Source organism: Neoarius graeffei, chromosome 11 (genome assembly GCF_027579695.1).
Source record: "Neoarius graeffei isolate fNeoGra1 chromosome 11, fNeoGra1.pri, whole genome shotgun sequence".
Taxonomy (NCBI): domain Eukaryota; kingdom Metazoa; phylum Chordata; class Actinopteri; order Siluriformes; family Ariidae; genus Neoarius; species Neoarius graeffei.
This window is the reverse complement of record NC_083579.1, coordinates 33,121,044-33,144,141: the sequence shown is the minus strand read 5'-3', so window position 1 is coordinate 33,144,141 and position 23,098 is coordinate 33,121,044. Positions and strand designations below refer to the sequence as shown.

Genomic DNA, 23,098 nt, shown 5'->3' with positions numbered 1-23,098 from the left:
AAGATTTATAAGATTTGTTCTGGAAATTTCCAGTGATTTGACACCTTCGGTCTCATTAGTCTGCTGCCCACATTAATCAGATTATTGTGTGAGTTCCGCCGCCGCCGCCACAAAAACCACATCGCCAGGTCTCGCCTCATCTCCATGCTTTACTTGCAAACTTGAAGAGTGCGCTTTTTTTTGTTTATGTATTATGTAGATGTGCTTATTACGTGTCAATTTGCGCATGCGGGACACTTTTGGGTCGTTTTCTGTTCATATTGGAGATCGCATATAATTGGTAATGTGAACGGCCTAACAAAAAAATCGGATTTCACAACAAATCGGATATGGGTCGTTTCAGGTTGCAGTCTGAACGTACAGTGGTGCTTGAAAGTTTGTGAACCCTTTAGAATTTTCTATATTTCTGCATAAATATGACCTAAAACATCATCAGATTTTTACACAAGTCCTAAAAGTAGATAAAGAGAACCCAGTTAAACAAATGAGACAAAAATATTATACTTGGTCATTTATTTATTGAGGAAAATGATCCAATATTACATATCTGTGAGTGGCAAAAGTATGTGAACCTTTGCTTTCAGTATCTGGTGTGACCCCCTTGTGCAGCAATAACTGCGACTAAATGTTTCTGGTAACTGTTAATCAGTCCTGCACACCGGCTTGGAGGAATTTTAGCCCATTCCTCCGTACAGAACAGCTTCAACTCTGGGATGTTGGTGGGTTTCCTCACATGAACTGCTCGCTTCAGGTCCTTCCACAACATTTCAATTGGATTAAGGTCAGGATTTTGACTTGGCCATTCCAAAACATTAACTTTATTCTTCTTTAACCATTCTTTGGAAGAATGACTTGCGTGCTTAGGGTCGTTGTCTTGCTGCATGACCCACCTTCTCTTGAGATTCAGTTCATGGACAGATGTCCTGACATTTTCCTTTAGAATTCGCTGGTATAATTCAGAATCCATTGTTCCATCAATGATGGCAAGCCGTCCTGGCCCAGATGCAGCAAAACAGGCCCAAACCATGATACTACCACCACCATGTTTCACAGATGGGATAAGGTTCTTATGCTGGAATGCAACGTTTTCCTTTCTCCAAACATAACGCTTCTCATTTAAACCAAAAAGTTCTATTTTGGTCTCATCCATCCACAAAACATTCCAATAGCCTTCTGGCTTGTCCACGTGATTTTTAGCAAACTGCAGATGAGCAGCAATGTTCTTTTTGGAGAGCAGTGGCTTTCTCCTTGCAACCCTGCCATGCACACCATTGTTGTTCAGTGTTCTCCTGATGGTGGACTCATGAACATTAACATTAGCCAATGTGAGAGAGGCCTTCAGTTGCTTAGAAGTTACCCTGGGGTCCTTTGTGACCTCGCCGACTATTACACGCCTTGCTCTTGGAGTGATCTTTGTTGGTCGACCACTCCTGGGGAGGGTAACAATGGTCTTGAATTTCCTCCATTTGTACACAATCTGTCTGACTGTGGATTGGTGGAGTCCAAACTCTTTAGAGATGGTTTTGTTACCTTTTCCAGCCTGATGAGCATCAACAACGCTTTTTCTGAGGTCCTCAGAAATCTCCTTTGTTCGTGCCATGATACACTTCCACAAACATGTGTTGTGAAGATCAGACTTTGATAGATCCCTGTTCTTTAAATAAAACAGGGTGCCCACTCACACCTGATTGTCATCCCATTGACTGAAAACACCTGACTCTAATTTCACCTTCAAATTAACTGCTAATCCTAGAGGTTCACATACTTTTGCCACTCACAGATATGTAATATTGGCTCATTTTCCTCAATAAATAAATGACCAAGTATAATATTTTTGTCTCATTTGTTTGACTGGGTTCTCTTTATCTATTTTTAGGACTTGTGTGAAAATCTGATGATGTTTTAGGTCATATTTATGCAGAAATATAGAAAATTCTAAAGGGTTCACAAACTTTCAAGCACCACTGTAGTGTAAAACACTTCAGGACATGCAGTTCTCTGGAACATCATTTCTGACAGGATTACTGTATTACCACCCTGAGGTGGATTATTTTCCTCGAGTGGCACATCCTGGGATGTTTTATTCCTCTTACCAACAGTCACATTTTTTAAATTGATTAAAAGAATGATGATGGATCTTTTTTTTTTTGGTCATCTTTTTTTTAAAATCCATTTTATAGTTATTTAATGATGTGGAACATCCATGAAACAAATTAGTTTCTCTTCTGATTTGTTACAGAACAGTCGTTCCCTCACTAGCCACCCCCAAAAGAAAGCGTAAACTCCTCTGCCCTGAAGATGTTGGAAAACCTACTGTTACAGCTTTATCTCTGATACTGGAGACTCCTTCCATAAATATATAAAAAAAGAGAGAACTTCGGGATGATTTTCTGTGATTATGGGAGAAACGCAGAAATCGTGGAATCGCTTATCCAAAACGGAACAGCTATTCTGAAACGGCAAACGGGTTTTTGTTGGCATCCAGTTTCAAAACCTGAGAAAATTCAATCCATGCAGCTATACAGCAAGGGTGTGTGGGGTGTTATTTTTTTTTTCTCCTTCCCTTTCCTCTCCAAAAAGAAATCAAATCTCGGTTTTCAACAAACTATCAGCGTCCCGCCATGTTGTAAATGACGCGAAGGCTTATGATCAGTGTGCATGCTGATCGGATAAAAGGACATCCAGAGACTATATAGTGGGGCAAAAAAGTATTTAGTCAGTCACCAATTGTGCAAGTTCTCCCACTTAAAAAGATGAGAGAGGCCTGTAATTTTCATCATAGGTACACTTCAACTATGAGAGACAAAATGAGAAAAAAAAATCCAGAAAATCACATTGTCTGATTTTTAAATAATTTATTTGCAAATTATGGTGGAAAATAAGTATTTGGTCAATAACAAAAGTTCATCTCAATACTTTGTTATATACCCTTTGTTGGCAATGACAGAGGTCAAACGTTTTCTGTAAGTCTTCACAAGGTTTTCACACACTGTTGCTGGTATTTTGGCCCATTCCTCCATGCAGATCTCCTCTAGAGCAGTGATGTTTTGGGGCTGTCGCTGGGCAACACGGACTTTCAACTCCCTCCAAAGATTTTCTATGGGGTTGAGATCTGGAGACTGGCTAGGCCACTCCAGGACCTTGAAATGCTTCTTACGAAGCCACTCCTTCGTTGCCCGGGCGGTGTGTTTGGGATCATTGTCATGCTGAAAGACCCAGCCACGTTTCATCTTCAATGCCCTTGCTGATGGAAGGAGGTTTTCACTCAAAATCTCACGATACATGGCCGCATTCATTCTTTCCTTTACACGGATCAGTCGTCCTGGTCCCTTTGCAGAAAAACAGCCCCAAAGCAGGATGTTTCCACCCCCATGCTTCACAGTAGGTATGGTGTTCTTTGGATGCAACTCAGCATTCTTTCTCCTCCAAACACGACAAGTTGAGTTTTTACCAAAAAGTTCTATTTTGGTTTCATCTGATCATATGACATTCTCCCAATCCTCTTCTGGATCATCCAAATGCTCTCTAGCAAACTTCAGATGGGCCTGGACATGTACTGGCTTAAGCAGGGGGACACGTCTGGCACTGCAGGATTTGAGTCCCTGGCGGCGTAGTGTGTTACTGATGGTAGCCTTTGTTACTTTGGTCCCAGCTCTCTGCAGGTCATTCACTAGGTCCCCCCGTGTGGTTCTGGGATTTTTGCTCACCGTTCTTGTGATCATTTTGACCCCACGGGGTGAGATCTTGCGTGGAGCCCCAGATCGAGGGAGATTATCAGTGGTCTTGTATGTCTTCCATTTTCTAATAATTGCTCCCACAGTTGATTTCTTCACACCAAGCTGCTTACCTATTGCAGATTCAGTCTTCCCAGCCTGGTGCAGGTCTACAATTTTGTTTCTGGTGTCCTTTGACAGCTCTTTGGTCTTGGCCATAGTGGAGTTTGGAGTGTGACTGTTTGAGGTTGTGGACAGGTGTCTTTTATACTGATAACGAGTTCAAACAGGTGCCATTAATACAGGTAACGAGTGGAGGACAGAGGAGCCTCTTAAAGAAGAAGTTACAGGTCTGTGAGAGCCAGAAATCTTGCTTGTTTGTAGGTGACCAAATACTTATTTTACCGAGGAATTTACCAATTAATTCATTAAAAATCCTACAATGTGATTTCCTGGATTCTTTCCCCCCATTCTGTCTCTCATAGTTGAAGTGTACCTGTGATGAAAATTACAGGCCTCTCTCATCTTTTTAAGTGGGAGAACTTGCACAATTGGTGGCTGACTAAATACTTTTTTGCCCCACTGTAAGCGGGAACGCCTCATCCTGGAAAATACAAAGAAGCTCACAATGTTTGGGTGAATCCTGTTGAAGCGGTCTTCCGTCTGTTTCTTTATCAGTTCGTGGGTGGGTTTCCTGATAATGTTGTACTTTAGGGCTGAAGAGTGAGTTTAAAGATGCTCTTGAACAATAAATGTTTGTCTCTGTGCGTAGTTTTCCCAGACTTCCTCGTAAGAAGGAGTCTGAAGAGCAACTTTGCTTGGCGTGATTGCAGTACGCATCCTCGATATAGGCATTAGTAGTTGCTAAATCCAGTCGATGAGGTCACATGGCGTTCATTTTAATCAAAATCCAATGAAGTGTAAAGAGCTTAAAAAGATGTTAATATATTGTATCGGCATTAAGCATTAGAAATATAATGTGGTAATTAATAATTGAAACTAGTGCACATTTTTGGACAATAAATTTTTTTTTTTTTTTTTTATTCCAAGCGTGCTGGGGTGTTTTTAATGAACAAACGTTCACACAAAATAATGAACAAATAATAAGCTAATTAAGAAAATGTGTTCTCCGTTCCTGCTCATTTCATTGTTACTCGTTCATACAGTCATGATTATTTCAATTATCCGCAATGCCAAGTTGGCAGTGGTTTCCCATATATAAGTGCGTGTGTGTGTGTGTGCTCAGTCCCATACTGAAAGCAAAGGTTCACATACTTTTGCCACTCACAGATATGTAATATTGGATCATTTTCCTCAATAAATAAATGACCAAGTATAATATTTTTGTCTCATTTGTTTAACTGGGTTCTCTTTATCTACTTTTAGGACTTGTGTGAAAATCTGATGATGTTTTCGGTCATATTTATGCAGAAATATAGAAAATTCTAAAGGGTTCACAAACTTTCAAGCACCACTGTAAATACTATATACACACAATGTTTGTATGTGCTCAGACCCAGTCATCTCGCCATCGCAATTCGGCCCTTGTCAAAGTCACTCCGATCCTTACGCTTGCCCATTTTTTCCCGCTTCCAACACATCAACTTTAGGGCTGTTCACACGGCAACTTTTACTCCGGTGTAGCACCGGGGCTGCCCCGGTAGAGCGTTCACACGGTACAAAGTTATACCGGTGTAGCCCCTGAAAGCTGCTTAAACCGGTGCAAATCTAACCCTGCTCGGGAGGTGGTTTAAGAAATTTACTCCGGAGTAAATGCTAGTTTGCGGGGCAGCACCGATATAAAATGGGCCGTCTGAACGCTACAGGGGTAGACTCGCTACGCGTGAGGAGAGTTGATTACATACGGGCATTGCATAATTTGCATCCTGGTATTTTGCGCTTCCAAAATGGCGAATATCAACAACAACAGAACTGCGTGTCTTCCAGTGTTGCCAGATTGGGCGGTTTTAAGTGCATTTTGGCGGATTTGAACATATTTTGGGCTGGAAAACGTCAGCAGTATCTGGCAACACTGGTGTCTTCATCCACGTTGTTTTCCCGGTGCTTGGTGATGCCATGACAACCGGGAAAAGGAAGTACATTTTCACGCATGCGCATATTTCATTTCCACATTATTACTATCATATAGCACGGTCGCAAAAACTGCCATGTACAATGAGATTGAGATTGAGTGGAATAACTGTTTTATTCTATCCGCATTCACTGGATTTTGAGAAATGGAGCATTTTTATTTTTTGCAAGCTCGATTAATAAAAACTTTATACAAAACATCTGATGATCATTTCCGCTTAGAATGCAAACAACCTGGGGCGGCACGGTGGTGTAGTGGTTAGCGCTGTCGCCTCACAGCAAGAAGGTTCTGGGTTCGAGCCCCGTGGCCGGCGAGGGCCTTTCTGTGCGGAGTTTGCATGTTCTCCCCATGTCCGCGTGGGTTTCCTCCGGGTGCTCCGGTTTCCCCCACAGTCCAAAGACATGCAGGTTAGGTTAACTGGTGACTCTAAATTGACCGTAGGTGTGAATGTGAGTGTGAATGGTTGTCTGTGTCTATGTGTCAGCCCTGTGATGACCTGGCGACTTGTCCAGGGTGTACCCCGCCTTTCGCCCGTAGTCAGCTGGGATAGGCTCCAGCTTGCCTGCGACCCTGTAGAACAGGATAAAGCGGCTACAGATAATGAGATGAGATGATGGAGTGATGCTTGATACTTTTTCTAGCAAACCAGGTAATGTAAAATGATGATGATGATGATTTTACCATTCTCTCGGTTGGTTCAGCAACACGTGCCGTCATTTTGTTTTTCTCTACTCGTGGTATATGAGCTGATCTCCTAGCAGTAGAGAAGCCAATCAGAGCGTGCGATTGCTCATATCCAGTAAATGTGGATAGACTGTATAATATTACAGTAAGGGGGAGGGGTTGGCAATTTTCTGAAACTGAAAATGATCATCCCTAAAAATGATCAGTTACATGTTTTATGTCGTATCCACTGTACATGTCCGTGTGAGTGAGCAGTTACTATAGAAACAAAACATTAGAGCGAGCACATTTAATATAAATTAGTGGCTAATCGTTATTCAAGACCGTTTATCCAATTAGATTCCAGAATTTACTGCTTTGTTTTGTCTTTAGGCCATCTTTACTCAGTGAAAAGCAGCGGTCACAACAAAAAAAAAAAAGCCGTCACGATTCATACCACTTTATGCAGCGCTTGAGTCATGAATAGGCTTGTGTGTGCAGTTAAATAAATATTTGCGAGTATCCTGAGCTTGCTGTGAGATTCCTGCTGTCTGAGCTCACTGTGCTGGAGGAGCAGCGCCGTGTGAACTCCTGCTAGATTTAACAGCAAACTGCAGCTGACTGTTTACTCACAACAGACTGTGTGTGTGTGTGTGTGTGTGTGTGTGTGTGTGTATCCTCAGGCGAGCACAGTAGCACGCGAGTGGCCAGTGTGTCCCAACCCACAGCCGTCTCCTCGTCCTGGAAAAACTCCGTCACTGGCCCTGTGATGCAGCAGTGCAGTAGCTGGGTGCACTTTGATGAGAAACCCTGGACTCCATCTCCTCCTCCTCACCCACCATCGCAGGTAAAAGGTACGACACCTCTGATTTGATTATGGCACTAATCTGCTGCTTCATGGTGAAATCTACTGTCTAATGTGCACCGGTTCACGTATTCTCACGTCATGTGATCTCGAACCACACATTCTTCCATCTCTGTTACTCGATATCCTTAACATTTGATTATGGTCGGAATATATATATATATATATATATATATACTAAGTAACTTTAAAAACGCACAATGGAATTCAACACGATATCACTTTAGATCCATGCATATATTTGAAATTTATGATATTGTATGTAATGCACACACATCTTGAAACATCGATAAAGGACATTTATTGTCAAACTCAAGAATTAATTCACAATAAAAAAATTCAAAGTGACAGTTGGTCCATGTTCGGACCGTCATGCTGGAGATTCTGGGTCTGTGTCGTCCAGGGGTCTCAGCAGCAGTGACTGAGGGTGTCAGGAATCTGTCACGGAGGTGAGCTAGCCTGATGTGCTGATCCTGAACTGGCGTCGTGACTCGAGGCTGACCAGGGCGTGGACGATCCCTGGTGCTCCCTGTCTGTCTGTAACGCTGACTCAAACGGGAAAAGGTCGAATGATGAACACCGAAGTGCCGGGCGACCTCTGTCTGTGTACTTCCGGCACGCAACATCCCGATGGCCTGTTCACGTTGATTTTGGCTTAGGCGTGGCATCTTCAATAATGACAATTTTCCCATCATTTCCCCCGGGTATTTATAGGCGAGATTGTGTGTGTACAGTGTATGCAAAATTTGTTTGAAAATTAAAGCCTGTCCATGTCATTGACTACCCGAGTCATATTGTACGTTACTGAGTACAACTCCATTAAATTCTGATTTGAGCACAGATTTGGAACTTATTCGGGCGGAACGAAGTTATTTTTCCATTGCGATATATTTCTTTTCTTCTTGAGATAAACTCAGCACGAATTCAGCAAGTTTTATCAATGTGTGTTTTTAAAGTTACTTAGTGTGTGTGTGTATATATATATATATATATTTTTTTTTTTGGGGGGTGGCACGGTGGTGTAGTGGTTAGCGCTGTCGCCTCACAGCAAGAAGGTCCTGGGTTCGAGCCCCGTGGCCGGCGAGGGCCTTTCTGTGTGGAGTTCGCATGTTCTCCCCGTGTCTGCGTGGGTTTCCTCCGGGTGCTCCGGTTTCCCCCACAGTCCAAAGACATGCAGGTTAGGTTAACTGGTGACTCTAAATTGACCGTAGGTGTGAATGTGAGTGTGAATGGTTGTCTGTGTCTATGTGTCAGCCCTGTGATGACCTGGCGACTTGTCCAGGGTGTACCCCGCCTTTCGCCCGTAGTCAGCTGGGATAGGCTCCAGCTTGCCTGCGACCCTGTAGAAGGATAAAGCGGCTAGAGATAATGAGATGAGATGAGATATATATATATATATATATTTTTTTTTTCTTTAAACTTTCCATCACAACTTTATTCAGAGGACAGTAAGTACTTTCTCAGCAATGTGTAAGATAATAAGACACAAAAGAGTATATTACTGAGAAACCAAAACACACACACTCTATGGAATCAATTTTGTGCCAGAATGTTCATACAATACTTTTGAAATATCAAACAAAAACAACAAATCAAAATACAAAAAAACAAAAAAAAGTCAATTTTTTTAGACTGGCAAACACATTATTCGTGTAATCGTGCAAAATATCAGTCTATTACTCTTCAGAAACCTTTTATTTTTGTTCCGCGTCTTTCTCAGTTTTCTCATTATCTGTAGCCGCTTTATCCTGTTCTACAGGGTCGCAGGCAAGCTGGAGCCTATCCCAGCTGACTACGGGCGAAAGGCGGGGTACACCCTGGACAAGTCGCCAGGTCATCACAGGGCTGACACATAGACACAGACAACCATTCACACTCACATTCACACCTACGCTCAATTTAGAGTCACCAGTTAACCTAACCTGCATGTCTTTGGACTGTGGGGGAAACCGGAGCACCCGGAGGAAACCCACGCGGACACGGGGAGAACATGCAAACTCCACACAGAAAGGCCCTCGCCGGCCCCGAGGCTCGAACCCAGGACCTTCTTGCTGTGAGGCGACAGCGCTAACCACTACACCACCGTGCCGCCCTCTTTCTCAGTTTTGTTTGACGTAATTTATTTTGGTTGCGATTCCAGCTTTCTCGTTTGCGCTCCCTGACTTTTTGCTTGCAGTTTTGGCACAAACTTCACGTGTGGGTGGGCTGTCCAGGAATGCATTCCCATTGGCTAACTTGTGTTTGACTGACAGCTACGCTCAGCCATTCCCTACTCGGAGTTTGGCGGACTGTTTGACGAGTGACCGATCCGTTGACGGTAAACAAGGATCGAGTGGACTTCAGTGGCGACTATGATATTGAATTAATTCAACAAAGTGTAAGTACGGGACAAATGTGCTGTATGTGTTGCAGTAGTGCACATTATGCAGGCGTGTTTAACGTTAGCAAGACAGCTATTATATTGGGTAGTGGAGCTGAGTCTAACATTTGACTTGCCACGAAACACCTGCATAATGTGCACTACTGCAACACATACAACACATCTGTCCTGTCAACTTTGAGAACTAACTGGTCTCTTGCTGCCTAAAGCCTAGGTCACAACCGGACGTATGATTTTTTTGGCTGTGCGATTTTTGGCGTTTCCCAAATCGCTGCGTTTTTTTTTTTTGTTCGTGGAGAAAGACGCACGTTGGCCGTAAGTTTGTCTTGCAACCTGAAAAAAAACCGTAAGAGCCCGTAGAGTTTGTCTGACATGACAAAGAACCTCTGCGGCCGGTCTGCGGCTCGAAAATCAGCACGTCACACCCGTGCCCTCCGTGTGTTTCTTGCGTTTTTTGCACGTAGACCAGCCGTAGAAGCACATACAGCCGGTTGTGACCGAGGCTTAATACATCCCAGCCGTCAGCAGGTGCCACTGCCATGAGTTAACCAACAGTTATTCCATGAAACCGAGTCGTACATGAGCTGATAGCTTACGAGGCGCGTAGCACCGAGTCGGCTATAAGCCATGTACAATGAGATTGAGATTGAGTGGAATAACTGTTTTATTCTATCCGCATTCACTGGATTTTAAGAAATGGAGCATTTTTATTTTTTGCAAGCTCGATTAATAAAAACTTTATACAAAACATCTGATGATCATTTCCGCTTAGAATGTAAACAAACTGGGGCGGCACGGTGGTGTAGTGGTTAGCGCTGTCGCCTCACAGCAAGAAGGTCCGGGTTCGAGCCCCGTGGCCGGCGAGGGCCTTTCTGTGTGGAGTTTGCATGTTCTCCCCGTGTCCGCGTGGGTTTCCTCCGGGTGCTCCGGTTTCCCCCACAGTCCAAAGACATGCAGGTTAGGTTAACTGGTGACTCTAAATTGACCGTAGGTGTGAATGTGAGTGTGAATGGTTGTCTGTGTCTATGTGTCAGCCCTGTGATGACCTGGCGACTTGTCCAGGGTGTACCCCGCCTTTCGCCCGTAGTCAGCTGGGATAGGCTCCAGCTTGCCTGCGACCCTGTAGAACAGGATAAAGCGGCTAGAGATAATGAGATGAGATTTGTCGTTTTTGTTTGATATTTCAAAAGCATTGTATGAACATTTTGGCACAAAATTGATCCCATAGTACTCCTGTACAGAACATTGTGGAAATCTGACAAAACGTTTTGTCTAATACAAAGAGCTGACACTGGACTCCTCCTATAAACGTCGAATAAGCATCGTGGTGAGCAGAAAGTGATCCGGACCCATATAGACACGCCCCTTTTCCTGCATGAAGTGGCAAGGCTCGTTTGGCCAAAACGTTCAGAAAGCACGTGCTTCTGTCGACCCGTGTCAGGCGACGAAATGTTAAGCTTTCAAACGGGTTTTTGGCTTTGGGTCAGCGTTAACGTCGTCATAACACGTTTTGACGATAAGTATGAAATAGTTGATTCTATTTTATTCCGTGAATAAATTGCAGGGCTCCCGCTGGCGTTCGTCACGCTCGTTATCGACGAATATAATCCATCAGTGACGAAGAGAAAATTACCAGCAGTCAGTCGGTACAGTAACGAAGGCATTCGTCATATTTATCGTAAGTCGTCTTTTATAGAAATCCCTCCGTTTGCTGAAATCCAACCCCGGTGAAGAGACGCCGGGGAGCCCGAGTGTAAACAATGAGCACGTGCTTGCGACCAATAAAATCCGACTACACGTAATGACCACATGAGCCGCCAACCTTTTTTTGACCAATCGCAGTGAGTCTTAATCGGCCTGGTGTGGTGGTGTAAAGCCTCGGTCACAACCGGCCGTACTGTACGTGCTCCTACGGCCGGTCTACGTGCAAGAAACGCACGGAGGGCGCGCGTGTGACGTGCTGATTTTCGAGCCGCAGACTGGCTGCAGAGGTTCTTTGTCATGTCAAACAAACTCTACGGGCGCTTACGTTTTTTTCAGGTTGCAAGACAAACTTACGGCCAACGTGCGTCTTTCTCCACGAACAAAAAAAAAATGCAGCGATTTGGGAAACGCCAAAAATCACACGGCCAAAAAATCGTACATCCGGTTGTGACCTAGGCTTAATTATCTCTGCGTGAACCAAACAATGGCGCAGTCTAAACTGATGAAGTTTCTTGGGCTTTTTCAAGCACTGACGATGATCGAAGGGCCGAAACAGGCGCAGGGGAGGCACCCTCAGAGCCCCGACCGTCCCCGAGCACATCAGGGCAGTGTCCGTAATAGACGGGTTGGTGTAATTTCTCATCTCATCTCATTATCTCTAGCCGCTTTATCCTTCTACAGGGTCGCAGGCAAGCTGGAGCCTATCCCAGCTGACTACGGGCGAAAGGCGGGGTACACCCTGGACAAGTCGCCAGGTCATCACAGGGCTGACACATAGACACAGACAACCATTCACACTCACATTCACACCTACGGTCAATTTAGAGTCACCAGTTAACCTAACCTGCATGTCTTTGGACTGTGGAGGAAACCGGAGCACCCGGAGGAAACCCACGCGGACACGGGGAGAACATGCAAACTCCACACAGAAAGGCCCTCGCCGGCCACGGGGCTCGAACCCAGGACCTTCTTGCTGTGAGGCGACAGCGCTAACCACTACGTTGGTGTAATTTAAAAAAAAAAAAAACCAAAAAACATGCCAGAGTGAAAGTGCTGTCAGCCGGCAAGTGACAGAAGCGCTCTGTTTTTGGGGGCGTGGCGTGACGTGTTCAGTTCCTGCGGCGTTCGTATGACGTAAAAAGACATGTCATTCTGTGTTCGGTTCATAAATCGACGGCAAATTCAGATTCCTTCACTCTTGGTTGTTCAAAGACTGTTCTCGGCTTTGTTCAATTGTCAGTCAAGTTTTGCGTCGAAGTAAAAGGTAAGGGGCGTCCTAATGTCTCTTTAGAATAATTCCATGCTAAAGTATCCTCACTCAAACTAAAGAAGGTTATTGAGCTTGATGGTGCACAGGGCGCCCAAAATCAAGTCTTTCTTATGAGAGGCTGGAGAGGAGCCTAAATTTGATATGTAATGGAGGCCGAGCTGTATCTGTACAAATATTTGGATTGTCAGTTTGATTGGTATAAACCTGTATTAAATCCACGTTAATGAGTCAGTAACTAAGAACAAATGCAGAGTAAGTGAAGAAAAAAGTGAAGAATATTTCTTGGACTTGATTTTTCAAGGGTAAAAGTGGAGAATATTTTTCAGACCCCAAAGGGAACCCTGAAATTGTAATGACTGTCAATATTTTTTTTTTTCCAATGAAAATCATGGTGTCCGTTTTGCCCTGATAAGTAAAAACGAGATGAAATAGCTGGCGCTGTTCAGGCAGACAACCTCGCTTACTTCTCAAGGGAATATTTACTGCCAGGAGAAAAATCCTTCAGCAAAATCCATTACAGTATGTTACTTTCCCTGGTTCGTTTTTCTGACTATTTGGCAAGCGAGGGAATCCGGCTCGCTCACTTAGCCGCTTTCACAGTGCTCCTGGATTCTAACAGGTATGAGTAAGGACACCCCACCCACACACAGCGTTGGTCTGATATTTAACAGTTATTCCACGAAATCGAGTCGTACATGAGCTGATTGCTGACGAGGTGCGTAGCACCGAATTAACTATAAGCCGTGTATGACGAGATTGGGTGGAATAACGGTTTTATTCTATCCACATTTCACTGGATTTTGAGAAATGGAGCATTTTTATTTTTTGCAACTCCGATAAATAAAAACTGTATACAGAACGTCCGACAATCATTTCCGCTCCGGCAGACTTCTTAAAAACCTGTCAATGGCTGCACAAAATTACTTTTTTACTTTTATATATATAGGCGGCACGGTGGTGTAGTGGTTAGCGCTGTCGCCTCACAGCAAGAAGGTCTGGGTTCGAGCCCCGTGGCCGGCGAGGGCCTTTCTGTGCGGAGTTTGCATGTTCTCCCCGTGTCCGCGTGGGTTTCCTCCGGGTGCTCCGGTTTCCCCCACAGTCCAAAGACATGCAGGTTAGGTTAACTGGTGACTCTAAATTGAGCGTAGGTGTGAATGTGAGTGTGAATGGTTGTCTGTGTCTATGTGCAGCCCTGTGATGACCTGGCGACTTGTCCAGGGTGTACCCTGCCTTTCGCCCGTAGTCAGCTGGGATAGGCTCCAGCTTGCCTGCGACCCTGTAGAAGGATAAAGCGGCTACAGATAATGAGATGAGATGAGAAACGCTTGGGGCGTGCCATGCGGTGTAAGGACGACAGCTGACGAATCAGAAACACCCATTCAGTCATGTCCCGCCCCAGTTGAACACAGCTGCCACTCGGCGAAAGAAAAAAGTGTAGACACAGGCTTTTTAGCTTACAAATTACTATTCTGTTTTTTTTTTTAAATTATTATTAGAAGGCACATGGAGTTTAGTCCTGCCTTGGCCAGTGCATTCTGAAAGTATGTTTCGGTCTGTAGCCAACAATGCATGTTATTGCAGATCATATCTCTCCACAGGGTGGCACGGTGGTGTAGTGGTTAGCGCTGTCGCCTCACAGCAAGAAGGTCCTGGGTTCGAGCCCCGTTGCCGGCGAGGGCCTTTCTGTGCGGAGTTTGCATGTTCTCCCCGTGTCTGCGTGGGTTTCCTCCGGGTGCTCCGGTTTCCCCCACAGTCCAAAGACATGCAGGTTAGGTTAACTGGTGACTCTAAATTGACCGTAGGTGTGAATGTGAGTGTGAATGGTTGTCTGTGTCTATGTGCAGCCCTGTGATGACCTGGCGACTTGTCCAGGGTGTACCCCGCCTTTCGCCCGTAGTCAGCTGGGATAGGATCCAGCTTGCCTGCGACCCTGTAGAACAGGATAAAGCGGCTACAGATAATGAGATGAATGAGATATCTCTCCACACAAACTAAAGGCGCAGATGCCGACTTTTTCACGGCTGAATCGCGCAGATCCGATTGCTTTCCTTTGAGCATACAGAATTTACTCTGATGAAATTATTCAGACACTCCAACGCCCCCCCCCCCAAAAAAAATCGGATCTTTGCACGATTCAGCCGTGAAAAAGGCGGCATCCGCTAAAAGGCGCGCCGTTTGCATCCCTGTTTAAACTCATAGGTTAACCGACTTTAACCGGCTAATGAGGCTCGGTGGTCGGTCAAGATTTTTTTTAGTTTTCGCCATCCCTGTTTTGAACCAGCCTAAAAAATTTAACAGATTTTAATGCTTTAAAGATGAAGAATGTAAACAAACTGGCAAAATGACAGGAGCAATTTGTGGAAAATACTATAATAATAATTCTTGAAAACAAACAAAAAAGATGTTCTTACCATCAAATACTCTTTTATTCCATATTTTGTTTAACCCCCCTCCGAGTAGATATTTTTTTATTTCGTCCTCAGTTGGTTCAGCAGCACACTCCGCCATTTTGTTTTTCTCTCCTTACAGTATATGAGCTGATAGCCTGGTAGTAGAGTAGCCAATCAGAGCGTGCGATTGCTCATATCCAGTGAATGTGGATAGAATAAAACAAAACATTTTTTATATGAAAATGGAAGTCTTCAAAAATGCTGTAAATGCCATCTTCACTTGATAACTAGCTCAGCAGTCCTAGAGTTGTGCCTAACTCCAGATAACTTCCACATATCAGTAACGGGGGGAGAAGAAGAATCATAAATCCAGCAGTGCACCTCCTGTAATAGCCCATCTTAAAGCGACAGGGCACATTTTACAACAAGTGTTTCAAAACTGTCTGAGAAAATTATGACTAAAACATTGACTAATACAAATAGACTAAAATTAAAACTAGTTTCCACTGACCGAATCTTGACTAAAACAAAACAACAAAGATTAAAATGTAATGCCACTTTTCAGTCAGTGACTAAAACTAAACTTAAAATTCCTGTCAAAATTAACGCTGTTTTTGAAGCTTTTTATTTGGGGGGCACAAATATTTCTCAAGTGACTTGCTTCTTGTGTAAATTTTCTAATTCTGCAAGATTTCACCTCGACACATTCCAATAAAATACCTGATTTTTCTTAATTCTAGAGTATTGCCCCGAACCCATTTTCTTAAGTTATTTTTTTTGGCTTTTTTCACCTTTATTGGATAGGACAGTGTAGAGACAGGAAATGAGCAGGAGGGATCGGGAAATGACCTCGGGTCAGAATCGAACCCGGGTCTATGGTATGGCGCCTTATCCACCTGAGCCATGACGCCCTCCATTTTCTTAAGTCTCATCTCATCTCATTATCTGTAGCCGCTTTATCCTTCTACAGGGTCGCAGGCAAGCTGGAGCCTATCCCAGCTGACTATGGGCGAAAGGCGGGGTACACCCTGGACAAGTCGCCAGGTCATCACAGGGCTCCATTTTCTTAAGTTTTAACCAAAAATGTTAACATGAGAATTAATGGCAGTCATGGCTGTAACGAGCTATGAGGTAGAGGTCTGCGCGGGACAGAATTTTCAGTCCCGCTCCCGCATTGTGCAGTCCCACTCCCGCCCGCTCCCGCAAAGAATTATGATTTTCAGTCCCGCTCCCGCCCGCAAATCCCGCATGATGCAGACGTTCGCGTTATTTCTCACGAAAGTTCTTGTCATTGGCTTGGGGAATTAAACATGCTGAGCTTAGCTGAGCTCTCCACTGACCGATCCTTCATTTATTGTAAGTTTATTGTTTAGACTCTGACATTCTGCTGACACATTCCAAGTGAGCGCTGCATGCGCTCATGATTGACAGCTCTCGCTTTGATTGACAGCTCTCGCTTTGCGCACTCGCACTCCCACTTCCGAGTCTGTGGCGTTATGATTCCAACCGCGATTTCATTCTCCTCTCATATGAAGTGCTGCGCAACCACAAGCAGCTCCTCAGATTATACACTGTCTATTTCTAGCTTTAAATTGAACAATCTGTGCGATACACAGTCCTTTTTAATACTAGTTAATACTTTTTAATACTTAGGACTAATACTCTTGACTTTTTAACGGTAAATGTAGCTCTTTTTAAAGCAGCACTTACTTCTGAAGCATTGTGAGCTTCACTAGAGGAGCTCTGCTCTTCTGCCATGATCGGAGATCTCAAACACGGAAGAGCGGAAAGGAATTGGAAACGTACGCGAGATTAGACCACATCCGCAAATTTAGGCATCTTAAAATGTTTTTATTAATGCCAAATAAAATATCCAGCACAAATTATATATGATAGACATAAATTAATAATTTATAAATTTTATTTTAAACACGTTTTTAGTCAGCGGGACTGCAGCTTATCACCTCTCCCGCCCGCTCCCACATTGTGCACTCCCCCCCGCCCGCACCCGCAATGAGCTTTCAAAATTTGTCCCGCGCCGCACTGCTTTGCGTCGGGTCCCGCGGGACTCCCGCGGGAGTGCAGGGCTCTACTATGAGGACCCAGAGGTCCGAGCCTCTGTAGTTTTGTAAATTTTTTTTTTCCTTCCCCCACTCCCATGTAGCATGTCTTGTTAAATATAAAATCAATGACGTCCTTATGGAGTGGTAGAGTATAGACTACTATAGGGAGGGGAATGTAAACCACTGTAACTTGAGTCATAACAGTTTCTCTGGGAATGGAAATGTGGCATAATGGATATGACAAATTAGCGATTCAGGAAGTACAGATTTGTCTTTGTGGTATATTAAAGCAGATACGCAGAACCTTTTATTTTTAAATAAATTTCTGAGGGATAGTACCGTATCTCCATCCTTGACTCTTGTATGCTGCATAAATGGGAATTAAAAAAAAATTATATGAGAGTTAAAGTCAACAACAAAGTTGGCATTGGAGCTGCCCCGCTGAGCCAGCCAGCCCTGAGCGCGTGACGTCACTGCGGTAACTGGTTTTAAGATCGAGGCCTTTGACAGCTATAGACCAAAGTCATTTAAATAAACATTTACGGTGAAAGTAAGAAATAGCGTTACCGACTTGCTCAACTAAGACTGATTTGACTTCACTGACTGTGGGTTGACTCTCATTAAAATGGGATAGGTGTTATAACTTATGCAACATACATGTACATGCATGCATTTTCACTGATAAAACGTAAAAGGCTAATTAAATAATCAGATGAACTGAGACAATCACATTCTGAAGCAAATTAAATAATCTCATACCGGTAACTTATACACACAATGCAAGTTACATGTATTAATCTAAATGCAGGTAAACCATGTGTTTTTGTTGTTTTGTATCCAAATGAGAGAGTCACGTCTTACCCGTCTGTGTTCTCGCTTCTTGAAGGCCAATCTTGTGGCCGATTGTTTTGAAACAATCTGACTTTCAGTTGTTTGTTCAGTTCTCCGTTCATTCACTTCTTCCATGTAAGGGCGAGATATTGCTGTTGAGGCGAGCATATCCAGCGGAGAAATCAGACAGCTGGTCCACTCATTCTCCATTTTCTCCATACTGAGTACTCCGCCATTACTGCTCGGCTCAGGCGATTACTAAAACCCAGGACGGGATGGGACATCACCGGTTTTAGTAACAACCACGGGGAGGTCACTGCCTGAGCAATCATGTTCCGTCCCGGGTTTTAGCAACAACCCTCGGCTCACACTCCAGGAGAACTGGTGCAAGTGAACTTACTTTCCTTTTAAAAAAATAAATAAAATACTTTTCCTTTTCTTGTAGTTTTCTTTTCCTTTCCTTTAATTGTTGGTACTGCACCCTCTTTCAATACGGGCTTAAAGCTAACGCTCCTCAACAGATCAGAGGTCTCGTACGAGTCCTCAGTAAAATGTGCAGAGCAGAGGAGAGACCACTTCATAGGCGCCCAATGTGCCCATGAACTTCTCGCAAAACGCGTCCAAATCTTTGCAGTTTGAACATTCTTGGGCCGTGAATGCAACGTAAATCCACCTTCTGTTGTGTCGCTGCACCGGCCAGCAACACATCTATGTGGCATGGTGATAAACAGTGTTGGGCACGTTACTTTCAAAAAGTAATTAGTTATAGTTGCTAGTTACTTTTCCCAAAAAGTAACGGAGTTAGTAACGGAGTTACTTTGTCATAAAAGTAACTAATTACCAGGGAAAGTAATTATTCCGTTACATTTTGTGTCCCCCCCCCCAAAAAAACAAAAAACAAATTCAATTAGTGTAATCATAATAAAAGTGAATGTTAAATGTGTTTAATGACCAAAATGGACAATTAACAGAACCAGTTAGTAATGGGCAATTCCATGTAAATGTCAACCTCACCATGCAAAAATAAAGCAACATGTAATACATCAAAACCACTCCCAGAGATATCACCTAGGCCTGTATTTTACAGATGTGAATAAGTTGAACCAATTTGTAACCAACCTAATATGTCACTGTCAGTCTTTCTTTCTTATAATGTAAAACCCAAGCTAAAATCAACTTTGATCATGTACAATTCTATATTATTCCCACAAGCCACAGAAATGTATGCTAAAATCCACAAAACAGCAAAACAATAGCCATCCTAAATATTATTTAAGAACTTTGATAGTTTTAGCTGATATTTAGAGAGTTTTTCAAAGGGTTATGGTGGTTAAATTGCTGATTTTCTAAACATATGCCATGTCTATTTCAGACGCGTCACATCCATAACGGAATTTCGTCACATCCATAACGCTGACTTTTCCTTCCGAAACTCTGCATGAAATACAAAATATTTTAAACAAAGATTTTTTAATATTCACCTTGGACCCCTCTATCAAATGGATATCTCCATTTCGACATTAGGTTTACAATTTCACAGAGTTTGATAAAAATGTACAGTCACCCAAGAAAAGTGATACTTTTTCTGTCACATCCATAACGCATCTTTTATTGGCGTTTTCTGGCATGCCCTAGATGTACTATGGGAATTGTTCTTGTTCTATCACTTCTCCAGTATGGTACAGCCTTAAAATATGCAACACCTGTTTAAATACTGGGAGACAATAAAACATACACTGGGTCATTTGTTGCCATTTTGAGTTCAAGTGTCACGTCCATAACGCTGGAATTGCTCACATGTTATCTACACTATATTAATATTTTTGTGGGACAATGTGAGATAAGACATCTATCAAATGTAATATATTTTTGCAGTTATTAAAATTGTTACTAATTACTGGCCACTGACGAGGACAAACGCTTTGTTCCTCGACATAATGTGCATTGCACGTAGACATTTTTGCCTTTTATTTCAAGTAATGAAAAGTAATGGCTGTATTTCCAGTGTGAAAGCGCAGTGCTGGGCTGACCGCTCGCCATCGCTGGGTCTTCTGATTGAAAGAGTGCGCAGTAGTGTAGTAGGCGTGGCCTACCTACGTATGTTGTCCAAATCTACTCTGATTGGCTTACTGTGTCGTTGTCTCGTGTCTCCCCGCCCCACACTAAAGCAGAGTAAAGAAAGGCTGAGCGAGCAGCGTGCCAGATGAGAACAGCTTTAATAAAGTAACGCAGAGCATTTTATTGTAAGTAACGGGAACGGCGTTATAACGATGTAAAAAGTAATTAGTTAGATTACTCGTTACTAAAAAAAGTAACTCCGTTAGTAACGCCGTTTATTTCTAATGCCGTTATTCCCATCACTGGTGATAAATTAGCTCAAAATGGAGGATCGGAGTTGCAGTCAGCTGTGTTTTAGATAGCAGAAATGGCGATGAGATCGATAGACTTCCTGCTGTGACGTTACGGCCGTCAAACTCATTCACTCAGACCGCTACCGATATAAATCACTTTAATCGTAAAAATTACTATATTAGATTTATTGTTAACGCTTAAAACTATTCCTGTGCCATTCTTGAGGTCTCAAGGCATTTATAAACAAAAAGTGAGGCCATGGTTCTGTGTACATGCTTTAAATGTGACTTTAGAACATTTTAATAAAATTTACTACTGATTACTGAAATTACTCCTCACAACAAACTAATGATTGGAATTCTTCAGTTTACACCTCAAAGGGTTAATCTCTGACAGACTGACTTCATAAACAAGCAGAGAGAAGCAGTTAAAAAATCCTGCACACTCGTGCCCTGTAGTCCAAGAGTTTGTCTTGAGAGATGCAATGCTCCAGAAGTTTCCATCAGGCGCTCTGGAGCCGAGTGCAAGTGGAGAAATAAACTCAGCATGGCGTTGATGAGAACGCTTCGGCTCTGTGAGCGCTGCTGTTCCCTGTGCTCTCGGAGTCGCTCAGCAGCCTGGCAGAGCACCACGGCTTCGACGGCACCAGAACAAGCTCCGTTTCCTCAAATAATTTATGAGATGGTTTGTTTCGCTTTACTTTTTGCTTTTGACTGTCAAACTTTTCTGTAATTCTTTTACATTAAGTGACTCGAGGTAGAAAAATCACGTGCTTTCTTTACGGTATGCTTTTATTTTAATTTCAGTTTTCAACCTAAGGAAGAAAATTGAACAATCTTGTAATTTCTAAAAGTGATATTACAGGGATGAGAAATTACTAGAGCAGCTACTTCTCCACGTCTCCGACTTCATTCTACAGAGCACCGTGTCGGCCGTATTCAGCTGTTAGGCAACCTACGGTATATAATGAGCTTATACAGTGATTAGAAAAACAAGTACAGAATAGTCGGTTGTGTTTTGCATGCAGTCCACATGTAAGTATAACTGGATAAAATGTACAACCTGATGCTTTTTAATGCAAGCCCAATTTCAAAAAAGTTGGGACGCTGCGTAAACTGTCACTAAAACAGAATGCGATAATTTGCAAATCATGGAAACCCTATATTTTAATTGAAAATAGTACAAAGGCAACATATCAAATGTCGAAACTGAAATTTTGTTTTTTGAAAAATATATGCTCATTTCGAATTTGACATCAGCAACACATTTCAGAAAAGTTGGGACAGGGGCATTTTTACCTCTCTGTTGCATTACCTGTACTTTTAACAACACTGTAAACATTTGGGAACTGAGGAGACCAATTGCTGTAGTTTTTTGAAAGAGAAATGTCGTCCGATTCTTGCCTGATCTACAATTTCAGTTGCTCAACAGTTCAGGGTCTAATTTCTCGTATTTTCCACTTCATAATGTGCCAGATGTTTTAAATGGGAGACAAGTCTGGACTGCAGGCAGGCCAGTTTAGCACCTGGACTCATTTACTACAGAGCCATGCAGTTTTAATATGTGCAGAAAGTGGTTTGGCATTGTCTTGCTGAAAGAAGGAAGGCCTTCCCTGAAAAAAGATTTTATTTGGATGGCAGCAGATTGCTCTGAAACGTGTATATATCATTCAGCATTAATGATGTAATAATTTGCAAACGATAGAAACCCTATATTTCATTGAAAATAGTTCAAATACAACATATCAAATGTTGAAATGGAGAAATTGTATTGGTTTTTGAAAAATATATGCTCATTTTGAATTTGATGTCAGCAACACAGAAAAGTTGGGACGGGGCATGTTTACCACTGTGCTGCATCACCTCTACTTTTAACAACATTCTGTAAAAGTTTGGAAACTGAGGAGACCAAATGCTGTAGTTTTGAAAGAGAAATGTTGTCCCATTCTTGCCTGATATACAATTTCAGTTGCTCAGCAGTTCAGGGGTCTCCTTTGCCGTATTTTGTACTTCACAACACGCCAAATGTTTTATATGGGAGACAGGTCTGGACTGCAGGCAGGCCAGTTTAGCACCTGGACTCTTACTACGGAGCCATGCAGTTTTAATATGTGCAGAAAGCGGTTTGGCATTGTCTTGCTGAAAGAAGGAAGGCCTTCCCTGAAAAAAGAGTTTATTTGGATGGCAGCAGATTGCTCTGAAACGTGTATATATCATTCAGCATTAATGATGTAATAATTTGCAAACGATAGAAACCCAGCATTAATGATGTCTTCCCAGATGTACAAGCTACCCATGACATGTGCACTAATGCACCCTCATACCATCACAGACGCTGGCTTTTGAACTGTGCACTGATAACAAACCGGATGGTCCCTCTCCTCTTTAGCCTGGAGGACGTGGTGTCCATGATTTCTAAAAAGAATTTCTACTTTTGATTCGTCAGACCTCGGGACAATTTTCCACTTCGCCTCAGTCCATCGTAAAAGAGCTCGGGCCCAGAGAAGGTGGCGGTGTTTCTGGATATTGTTTATATCTGGTTTTAACTTGCATTTGTGGATGCAGTAATGAACTTTTTTCACAGACGATGGTTTTCTGAAGTGTTCCTGAGCCCATACAGTGATTTCCACTACAGACACGCATCTGCTTTTAATGCAGTGTCTCCTGAGGGCCTGAAGATCACAGGCATCCAATGTCAGTTTTCAGCCTTGTCTCTTGCATACAGAGATTTCCCCAGATTCTATGAATCTTTTAATGATATTATGGACCATAGATG

At 42.9% G+C, this 23,098-nt stretch overlaps 1 protein-coding gene across 7 annotated transcripts in view; it reads left to right on the top strand.

Moving 5' to 3' along the window:
• The window catches only part of ston2 (stonin 2), a 176,363-nt gene that overhangs the window by 77,006 nt on the left and 76,259 nt on the right, over positions 1 to 23,098 (top strand). For 5 of the 7 annotated variants that reach the window (XM_060933719.1, XM_060933721.1, XM_060933723.1 and 2 more), the window contains one exon: positions 7,152 to 7,322. In XM_060933719.1, the coding sequence (XP_060789702.1) occupies positions 7,152 to 7,322 (171 nt within the window). Of the gene's footprint in view, positions 1 to 7,151; positions 7,323 to 7,736; positions 8,038 to 23,098 lie in introns of those variants that run through there. The other 2 variants (XM_060933724.1, XM_060933725.1) reach the window with 2 other exon arrangements.